This window comes from Cetorhinus maximus, chromosome 16, assembly GCF_964194155.1.
Source record: "Cetorhinus maximus chromosome 16, sCetMax3.hap1.1, whole genome shotgun sequence".
NCBI classification, from domain to species: Eukaryota; Metazoa; Chordata; class Chondrichthyes; order Lamniformes; family Cetorhinidae; genus Cetorhinus; species Cetorhinus maximus.
The window spans coordinates 17,072,847-17,083,984 of NC_135894.1; the positions used below are offsets into that span (position 1 = coordinate 17,072,847).

At 43.1% G+C, this 11,138-nt stretch overlaps 1 protein-coding gene across 2 annotated transcripts in view; it reads right to left on the reverse strand.

The window, feature by feature from the left end:
- The window catches only part of shroom2a (shroom family member 2a), a 228,617-nt gene extending 219,819 nt beyond the window's left edge, over positions 1 to 8,798 (reverse strand). For both annotated transcript variants that reach the window (XM_078559422.1, XM_078559421.1), the window contains exon 1: positions 8,525 to 8,798. In XM_078559422.1, the coding sequence (XP_078415548.1) occupies positions 8,525 to 8,710 (186 nt within the window). In that variant the 5' untranslated portion in view covers positions 8,711 to 8,798. The remainder of the gene's footprint in view (positions 1 to 8,524) is intronic.
- Between the last annotated feature and the right edge of the window lie 2,340 nt (positions 8,799 to 11,138).

Consider the following 11,138-nt stretch of genomic DNA (forward strand, 5'->3'; position numbering starts at 1 on the left):
AGTGCACTGAATTAGAACTGTTGTTTGTCTTTTTTTTAGATATGAAATCCGGGTATTTCCTCCCTGTTCCCACCCTAAGTCTAGCTGAGGAAGTGTATGGATGAGTGACTCACTCTCGGGCCTCAGGCATAGGGGCTCCGAGTTGCCTACCAGATACAGACAACCAGGAAGACTAGTTAACTCTTGATCAGTTGACGTTATAAAAGAGGGCCTGCATCAGTACTTGAAGAAAGGGTTTAAGGGTTGTAGAAACATATTAACCAGGTTTTTGAAGACTGTGAAGGATGTAGCAACACAAAGCAGCTTAAGCCGAGAATTCCAAAGTGCAGGAGCTCAGTAGCTTTAAGATGTAGGGATGTGGGAGGGGAATAGAAGGATCATTAAACAGGCAGCACAGTAATCCAGGGTAAGAGGGACAATGGATGCAACCTGAGATAAATATGGAAGATTCCTCAAACATTCAGCAATGGAGGTATTGAAAACATGGAGATTTTGAAATAGATTCAGTGGAGCATGAAGGTAATGAATGGGGTAAAAGGAGTGCAAGACTTTATGTGAGACAGCACCCAGGTTGCAAACTTTAAGGTTCTCTGGGATACTCATAGAATTGTTGGCTATCCCTCGCTAGCCTGTGAGTGAGTTAGTGCTGTAGATGGGCAATTGTCTGGGGATAGAACAAGTTCATTTAGGCATGGAGCTGAAAACTCACCTTGGGTGAAATAGAATAAGTGTCACTCATAATTAAATGTAAGCCATGGCTCAGATGGTAACACTCTAGCTTCCAAGTCAGAAAGTGGTAGATTCAATGCCCATTCCAGAGACTCGCAAAATCTACACTAACACTCCGGTGCAGTACTGAGGGAGTGCTGTGCTGTCAGAGGTGCTGTCTTTCAGATGAGACATTAAACTGAGGCCCTATCTTCCTCTCAGGTAGATATGAACATCTCATGGGATTACTCGAAGAAGAGCAGAGGAGTTCCCCCCAGTTTCCAAGCCAATACATATATCACCTATCTCACTCAAACAGATTATCTAGTAATTATCATATTGCTACTTGTGTGCAAATTGGCTGACGTGTTTCTGACATTACATTTCCTAAATTTTGTGGATTATGAAAGATGAAATGGTCTCAGCATCCAAAGGGTTAATACTGTTTATAATGGCACAGATGGTGCATAAGGAGAGAAGACTCTAAAGTCCACACGGAAATGATATTGATAACACTGTACCTGGACCGCTTGTAAAGTTAATGTTAAGGGGAGATTTATGAAAATAAATGACTATTTATATAAATGAATTAATGACTCATAAGCAATCTAGCTGATATTCCTGAAATACCAGATAGAACAGGATTGTTTTTCCATCCCCCATAAACTAGTACATAGATTTCTATCAGAACCTGTTTATGCAATGTTAACTTTCTTTAAAAAGGTGAACAAATAACTGAAGACTGAAGTTAAGCCGAGATGCAGATGTTCCAATCTAATCATTTTTGGAGAGTTACTTCCCTCCAGGAGGTGAAGTAAACCAAACACATTCCCCTCATTTCACAGCTTTCTACATAGTCTCACAAAAGTAACCAACTCAACAGGCTTCCTTCCCCCTTGTATATACTCTCACCTGTCCAAACATGGACAAATGCTAGATGGGAAAAGGTGTCTGCAAGTCTAGAAACAGGTGGAATATTAGGGCCAATAATACATTGACAGTGGAGGATTTCACACACCCGTTCCCAGGTCCTCCGATTTAATGGGCACTGATTACAGCTGATGAGAGATTTGGGCTAGCAAGCTCATGTACAAACTGGCATGTGAAGTTCCCATAACAATAGCATGTACCCAGGCAACCTGTCCCATAGTGTGGAGATTACACTAAACAATATGGAAGAATAAAGAAAAATCAAAAGGCTCAAATATGAGATTTTCAACCCAAACCACCCTAAAAGGAAAGGCATGGGCTTGATTTCAACTCTACGGCTAACTGGGTTTGAGATAATTGGATATATTTTTGGAAGAGAGTGAAGTTTGCAGAGAGTGGGGAGAAGTAACTAGTGAGTTAAACCTATAAAGGGAAAGATTTATTTGGACTGAAAGCAGTATTATCTAATTTATTAGCCTCTGGCCTCATGTGACTAATTGGGAATCCAGATGTGGCTAATTGCATTTCTGATCAGTAAACAGACAATGAGTAATAGATATCATCAGTGGGTATGTGATCTCAATAGTCATTCACATGCCTGGGATCTTTAACCTTTTTTGTGTGGTGGTTGGTAAAATGCTGAGATTAAAAACAGTGTGCGTAAATGTTTTTGATCATTGTGAGTTCCTCAGTTATTGAATGGTGGCAGATGTTAAGTAAATACACACACACACCTGATGTACATTTACCTGTATTGTGAGTGTATATAAGCAGTTTTCTACTAAAGTTAGTGCACGAGGCTAAGCAGTGTTGCCGTCACCACGCTTGTGGCTAGTCAGTGATTTCTGATGTATAAACACTGATGTAATGTCTTTTATTCCTAAATATTTCCATACTGTAACTAATTAAATTGAAGGCAGAAGAACATTGTAACCCATATAGAGCAGGTTCCCGTGATTTATAAATGACCAAGTGAATGTGCTGGTGTTAAACTGCAATATTGAAAACCCTTCATGGTTTTTTTTAGAAACAATATGTAAACTTTATCAGGCAGTTGTACGAGTTAACATTTTGGGACCGTATGACTCGCTCTGAAGAAGAGTCATACAGACTAGAAATGTTGACTCTGTTTCTCTCTCCACAGATGCTGCCAGACCTGCAGAGTTTTTCCAGCATTTTCTGTCTTCATTATAGTTGTATACAATTGCTGTGCTAGTAGTGACAATTCAATAAAACGGTTGAGAAGAAGATTTTAAAAGTTACAGGGCTTGTTGGAAATAGTGCAATGTTGCAAATGATGCCCGAGAGAACAAGGGTTTGTTTCCACCATTCCTCATCCCTTGCTCCCCCCAACCTCCCTAAGTGAGTTCCTTGTTATGGGGGAGTGCAGAGAGGTGGGGAAAAAGGAAATCAGAAGCATAAGTCAGCAGCAGGCTGGCCTGAGATAGCGCAACATACAGTAAATCCTCCCTTAAAGTTGCAGTTGAATTTCTGAAAAGTGCAACTTTAAGTGGAACAACTTTAAGTGAATCAGATTTTCCCATTACAACCAATGTACAAGCTGTAGTTAGGTTCAACAGAAACTTTATCAAAAAAATTAAAATATTATAACCTGTAAGTTGAAATAATGTACATTCCTAAATTCCTACATTCATAAATTAAATACTGTATATACTCAAGTAATGGTCACTCTCGTGCAAAAGTCAAACCCTAACTTTTGGACAAAATTCCAAACTCTTTCTACTTACCACCCCCTCGCTGCTGAAGTCAAACTCGCCCTGGTGCAAAACTACTCACTGACTGAATCATAGAATAGTCCACCATTGAAGGCGGCTGTTCAGCTCCTCGTGTCTGCTCACATCAACGTGTGACGTCAAGGCTGCCACCTCGATGGTGCATGCTTATGTTCCCGCCAATCCTGCCTTCTAATATGGCAACAAGATATCAAGAAGGAACAGCAGATACACAGCCCAGTTTAAATTTAGAAGTCATTGAGATTACAGAGCAGACAAATAATCTGTAGCAACTAGAGAATTCAAGATATCAGAGAAACTGTTAAGAGATTGGACAAAGCTTGCTACACAGTTTAGGGAGATGCCCAAGAATGCCTAAGAACAGTCTCTGATCTGGGCACTCTGGAGCAGTGAGAGGGTGAATTTCAACCACTCGAAAATATTACTCGTGTAAAAGTCAACACCCTACTTTTTGGCTAAAAATTTCACCTTAGAAACTTAACTTGTACATGAGTACATACGGTAACTTTTAAAATAAAATAGATTTAAAAATATAAAAGAAATATGCTAACTCTTTCTACTTCCCTCCCATTCACCGCTTCCTTCTCCCGGTCCCTCCCTCTCGCCATCTCTCCTACAGGTCGACCCTCCCGCTTGCCACCTCTCTCCCCTGAACCCTTGCTGCAAGGGAGGGTTTGCAGAGGGGCAGTGAGAGGGAGGAAGCGAGTGAGAGGAGTTGCGAATGGGAGGGTTGGGGAGAGAGTCGGCGAGTGGGAGAGGCTGCTCGAAAAGGGTGCCATTCAGGTTACGTGACATTACCTTGGCCCCAGCACAAAACAACGCAATGCAGAAGTCCCAACGCTAAGTATGCATACTAGCCCCATTATATCTGCAACACCAAAGCAGAACGAATGAGGTAACTTAAAATGAGGACTTGCTATACTGGATGTTTAGTTTCTAAGACACCACACAAGGCAGAAAGAAACAGAAGGATATGCTGATAGGGTCAGGTGAAGTGGGTGGGAGGAGGCTCATGAAGGGCACAAACTCCAGCATGGATGAGTTGGGCCAAATGGCCTGTTTCTGTGCTATACGTTCCATGTAATTACCCAGTTCACTTACACACTCACATTTGGTAATCAGACTGAAATGATGTCATCATTCTTAAAGTAAAGCGTGCCTGTTAACATGAAATTGTACAAATATTATAACTGATGCAGAACACACAACAAATCCTAACAAAAGTAATTCAAAACCATTGCTGAAGGATTCATAGTAAATAATCCTGACTCGTGCTATTGAGTCTAGCAGAGGTTCTTTTCTTCCTCCCAAAATCTCACAAGGACAAAAAGAGACAAGAGCAGGTGACTCTTCCTTTGTACTTCGTCAAGAAGCCTGACGCGTCTTTATTCTCATCCCCAATCCTCAACTCCATCAGGCATCACCCTTCACCCCCAGGGTCTATTCCACAGGATAAATAAATGAGTGTTCAAGCAAGTTGTTCCATAAAAGAAACAGACCTGGACAATAGACTTATTCAAGAAAACAAGCAATCCAATTGATACCCACAGAAAATGAAAAGGAAATATTTTCCAAGTTTAAAATAAATATTAACCTTTTCTAAACTCCAGGTAAGTTTCTGTGACAAAGCACTTAAAAGAAAGTTAGACATTTGATATTTGTTTCCATTCATAGTAACAAATATTTATAGGATTATTAGAAAAAGGAGTAGGCCATTCAGCCCCTCATGTCTGTTCTGCCTGTTAGATCATGGCTGATCTATACCTCCATTCCATTTACCCACTTTGCTTCAACTTTTATAAGAGGCAAAAAGAAGGAGTCAGCAGGATATTTATGGCTGTGATATAGAGAAGACACAAGGTATTCTGAAAATGTTCAGTACTCAAGGGAATGTTCTCTAACAGATCTGCAAATGCTACAAAGATTCCAGGCAAAGTGCGCTTGGAGTGCAGGCTTCAGTCCAGGTAGTTTAAGTGCTTCCTGGCCATATATATCATCATTATCATTCAAACTTGGTAAAACAAATTGCCAAAAGTATCCTTTGCAAGTAACTCTCCGCTCCCTTGTTAACTCAAACACTGTCATAGCTACATTCTGATGCTTCTAAGAAAGGAAGAAATATTTGTTTGCCCTTCCTAAGCTTATTGCACATGCTAAGGAACGATGCACTGTTGAAGGTGCTGTCTTTCAGATAAGGCATTAAATCTGGGCCCCCTCAGCTCTGTCACATGGATGTAACATGGGACTATGTCAAAGTAGGGCAGGAGAGTTCTCCAGTGTGCTGGCCAATGTTTCTCACTCAACCAATATGATTAAATAGGGATTATCTAGTCATGCATCTCACAGCTGTTTGTGATGCATTGTTATGTGCAAATTAGCTGTCGCATTTCTTGCATTACAATAGTGGCTTCACTTCAAAAGCACTTCATTGTCTGTGAATAGATATAGGACATCCCTAAAATGTGAAAAGGTGCTATCTAAAATCCATGAAGAGTCTCCTCATACATGTCATTATTTGAGCTTCAGCTGAAGACAGGAATTCAGGGGAGAGAGAGAGAGCAGTTGAAGCAGCTCTAAAACAACATCCTTTCAACAGGTTCGCGGGTTGAGAAAATGCACAAGGATTGGAAGAGAGGCTCACATCCCAGCTCCTGGCTCCACCTCAATATGGCCAGTGATAACCAATCCAAAACTTCTAATATTCCTTACACTGAAGCTTAGAAGTCTCAACAATATTGTAGCCAACGTGGGATGGGGATGACCACAACTTCAGGCACTTGGGCCATGGTAATGGACATTAAAACTCAGAAAAAGAAAGACTTATGTATGGCACTTTTCACAACCACCAGATGTCTCAAAGTGTTATACAGCCAAAGTACTTTTCTGAAGTGCAGTCACTTGCAATGTAGGAAAATTACGAAGGGTCTAAGGTTTCAGTGATGGGAATTCAAGGCACTGACCCTCTGAATCCTTTACATAACACTTCACAATGCAGTCAGTCAATCAGAACATATAATGAAAATGGTCTATAAACACCACATACAGAACACCAGGCCTCTTCACAAACCAATGCTCTCCCAATATACTCCAATTCCAAAATCAGTATAGTGACAACAATCACTCCAGCAGATTTCAGACTGGAATAGGGCACAGGCAGTAAATTCTTTTCATTAACTGCAAATTCCATATTTCAGCAGAAAAATACACGCAACAGTCATGCCGATAATAAAAGCAAAAAACTGCGGATGCTGGAAATCCAAAACAAAAACAAAAATACCTGGAAAAACTCAGCAGGTCTGGCAGCATCTGCGGAGAGGAGCACAGTTAACGTTTCGAGTCCGAATGACCCTTCAACAGAACTAAGTAAAAATAGAAGGGAGGTGAAATAACGTTAACTGTGTCCCTCTACGCAGATGCTGCCAGACCTGCTGAGTTTTTCCAGGTATTTTTGTTTTAGTCATGCTGATGCATTGAGTACAGTATGTCAATTAATATTCTCAGATTGAATTCCAATTTTAAGAACTCACACAGAGCATATTGATAGATTTTCCAGTACTGACTCATTTTTGAAAGAAGTAGACCTGATTGTAAACTGTAGTTTCAGTTTTCAATAGTGTCAAAGAGCAATGGAAAATGCATCCTGTTGGTATCAAGTCACTTTCACCAGATGGTCTTTTCACACACAATCGTTAAGAGCTGTTCATTGTATACAACGTGTAGAGGTTGTATCATGGCCAGCAGTGAACTGTAACTCATTGATGACAATAACCACCAGTAACAGCATTTACCAAAGTGGCACATGCAACTCAAACATGTAAATATTGCTTGTGAAAATATTAACAGATAAACATTAAATGCTGAATGCATTCTTTTTCCACTATTTTTAACCAATTAAATAAAATGGTACCCAAATAAATGACATGGCAAGCTGTTAAGTGTTTGTCTACTAACATTGCCAGTCTTTGTTACCAAGTCATTTTAAGTGCCAGTTTGGTTTAGTTGGTAGCATTTATCTCTGAGCCAGATGGTTGTAGATTCAAATCACACTCCACAACTTGAGCATGTAACCCAGGCTAATTGTTAAATATAACATTGGGGAGGGGGGCAGGCAGGGGGGGTACCACATTGTGAAAAGTGTCATCTTTCAGATGAGATGTTAAACAGAAGCCCAATTTGCCTTCTTCATTTGGATATTTTCAAAGAACAACAGTGTTCCAAACTTGGGTGTACATCATCATTCCTTTACTGTCGTTGGGTCGAAATACTGGAATTCTCTACAGTAATGTGCGTGTACTTTCACCAGACAGACTGCAGAGGTTCAAGTAGGTGGCTCACCACCACCTTTGAGGGCAGCGCGGGGTAGGCAATAAAGGTTGACCTTGCCAATGGAATCCACATCCTGAGCATAAATTAACATTCATCCTTCAACCAATACAGTAGACAGATTTATCTCATTACTGTCTGTGGGACCTGACTAATGTGCAAACTGTCTGAACAATTAATCTATAAAACAACTGAACCCAAAGTAATTCATTGGCTGTGAAGAGCCTTGGGTTTTTGCAAGAACCTGAAGCCTCTATGTAAATTCAATTCTAAGAGGTAAAATAATTTGCAATTTATATGACGCCTTGCACAACCTCAGGCCGTGCCCAGGCACTCTACAGCCAATGGAGTACTTTTGACTGTGTAGTCACTGCTGTAATGTAGGAAATGCAGCAGCTAATTTGCAATCAGCCAATGCCAATAAACAGCAAATGTGATAACAATCAGATAATCTGTTTTTATGATGTTGATTGAGGGATAAATATTGACCAGGGCACGGCAGAGGACTGCCCTGCCCTTCAAAACAATACCACCTGAGGGAACAGAGGTGGCCTCCATTTAACATCTCATCCGATAGACGACACCTCTGACGAGTGCAGTACTGAGGGAGTGCAGCCTCTACCTGCAAGACTTTGACTTGAACCTGCAACCTTTGGACTGAGTGTGACCAGCCGAGCCTTGGCTGGCAGTTTAGCAGCGCTGGAGATAGAGGCAAGTAGGTTTGAGGACAATAAAAAGGCAAAGTGGCTGTGGAGGAGAGTGTGCAGAGAGAGCTGGCAGCCCACAGCCAGCGCAATCTGCTTCCTTACCTTGGTGATGAGGAGGGGCTCCTTGTGCTCCCGTCCCCCCCGGAGGGTGAATCCCCAGGGCGCTCCCCCGTTCAGGACCACCGCCACGCAGGTTACCCTCCGCTCCTTGGCCGGGAGCTGCTCGCCCATTGCCTGCTCCTCAGCGGCAGCAGCCGCTCCCTTTGTGCGCACACCTTCCCCAGCCATGGGGAGAGGCCGGCTCCGGCTGCGGCTCCGGCTCCAGCCGCCACTTTCCGCACTCGGGAGCCGGCAGCGGCCAGCGACTCTCTTCGGCTCTCCCCCTCTCTCTGTGTGGCCGAGCCCGGAAGACCCTCTGACTGGGAGCTGAAGGTGAATTCAGTGAGATTCGCAGCGATCCCGGCGCTGAGCTCTCGCTCCCGTGTCTCTCGCTCAGTGCCCGGGGCAGCCGGCCAGCCAGCCAGCCAGCCCTGTACCTTCCACCTGCAAACACAGACTGGGACAACTTGCCAACTCCTCCCCTCTCTCTCTCTCTCTCTCAACACACAGCGATTCACTCACCCTGCTGGGCACTGCCACACACAGCAATACCACAGCGCCGCATTCCCTTCCCAATCACACAGCAAGAGGGGAGGCCATTCAGCCCGTCCTGCTCGCTCGCCAACCCAATTCATCCCCAACCCCCTGCTCCCCTCAACTTCGTGACCTTCCCTTCCCACTTTCTATTCAAACCTGCTTCCACCACCCTTTCAGGCACAACATTCCAGATCATAGCAACTCCCTGTATAGAAGTAAGAAAATTCTCCTCTGCTTCTTCTGCCAATGATCTTTGACTAGTCTCACCTCGATTCGATTGCGTTGAGCACAGTTCAGATAAAAAGATTTTTAAAAGCCTCATCAGACTGTAACTGGCCATCCTGATCTCTCCGTGGATCTAGGTCCAGGCAAACTCTCCTGCCTGTCTTCAAACTAGGTGTTATATGCCTACCTGAGAGGGCAGGCAGGGTCCTCAGTTTAACCTCTCCTCCAAAAGACAGCACCACCAACACTGCAGCACTCCGTCAGCCGAGATTATGTGCTCAATTCTCTGAAGTGGAACTTGAACCCTTGAGCCACTCTGAGTTTAGAGTCCTGCTAACTGAGCCACGACTAACCCTCTGTACCTTCAGCACAAGAGGCTCCAAGTGGCTTTGGGCAAAGTTAAGCTTCATAAAAGACAACACCTGGGTTTGCTGCTAAAATTCCTTACAGAAAGATTGGAAGTTTTTAAGTCTGCAAGCAACAGTAACAACCACTGTTACTAACTGCATTTGTACAGCACCTTTAAATGTAAAAAAAAAAATTCCCAAGACGACACACAGAGGTGCAGGGTCAAAAAGATGGAGACTGGGCCAAGCAAGGAGGTAATGTGCAGAGAATGTACAACACAGAAACTGGCTATTCAGATCAACATGTCCATGTTGGTTTTATGCTTCACACAAACCTCCTGTTCCGATCCCAATTAACCCTTTCAGCAGAACCTTCCAGTCCCTTCTACCTCATGTTATTACCTAGTTGTCCTTTGAATCCAATTTTGATACTCACTTTAACTCCTTGTAGCTAGTTACACAGTCTAATTACTCTCTGGATAATGAAGTTTCTCCTGAATATTAGGAGAGGTGACAAAACCTTTACATTGAGGTGGATTTGATAAAAAAGAGAAGCGAGGGAATTTCGGAGCTTAGGTTCTGGACAGCTGAAGGCCCAGCTGGCAAAGGTGGGGCAAAAGGATTGGGGGCACACAAGAGGCTAGTGCCAGATGTTATGACCCTAGACCAGGCTCCCAAGTTGTTGATAGGATCCGGTTAGGGACTGATAACATTTTGTTTAAAGTAGACAAAGTTTGAGATTCAAGACACCTGCTAAGAGAATAAATCCACAAGAGTCCACGGGTTTAACAAAACTACAATACCCTTGACTAGACAAGGTCAGAAAGGTAAAACCATTTACAATATCTACCTTAAATTCTAACATTCGGGGTCAATATGAGGTACATGTGAAATAATGTGAATTAACAGTCCATTGGGGGTCGAACAGTACACATTACACGTTAAATGGCAAATGCGACCAAGACAGATTCATGGATTTCTCAACCATCGCCCGGACGTTAGCAAACACTGTGAGTCAACCAATCTCGTTGGAACTCTGTGTCTCTCTCACAAGGGATTCCAGTCTTCAGCTTTGAATACCTAACCCAGAAATTCTCTCCAAAAGTCAATCCAACTCGGACACCCTCAACGACAGCTGACTTTGCAGGGTTTCAATCTCGTCTCCCGTGATCCCATTCCCCTGGATTCCAAAGTATAGCCTCCAATACCAACTCACAAGCACAACTTCAGCTCTTCAGCCACGCTCAGCAGAACACAACTGCTCCAAAGGGACACCTTCGCCCCAAGGGCCCGCAACAAGGAGTCACCAACCTTCTGCTGCCTCCTTGGATCTACAGGGCTTCTCCTGAACCCTCTTCACTTCAAGTCTGCTTTTCCTACTTGGATCCTCTTTCTCTGCTCCTCTCTTTTTAAATTACCTGGGGCCCCCTCCTGTCCCTGTCCGCTGTCAGGGACTTTTCTTTTGGGAACCTCACCCTGACCCTTTCTTGGGGCTCCTGCCTTCAATG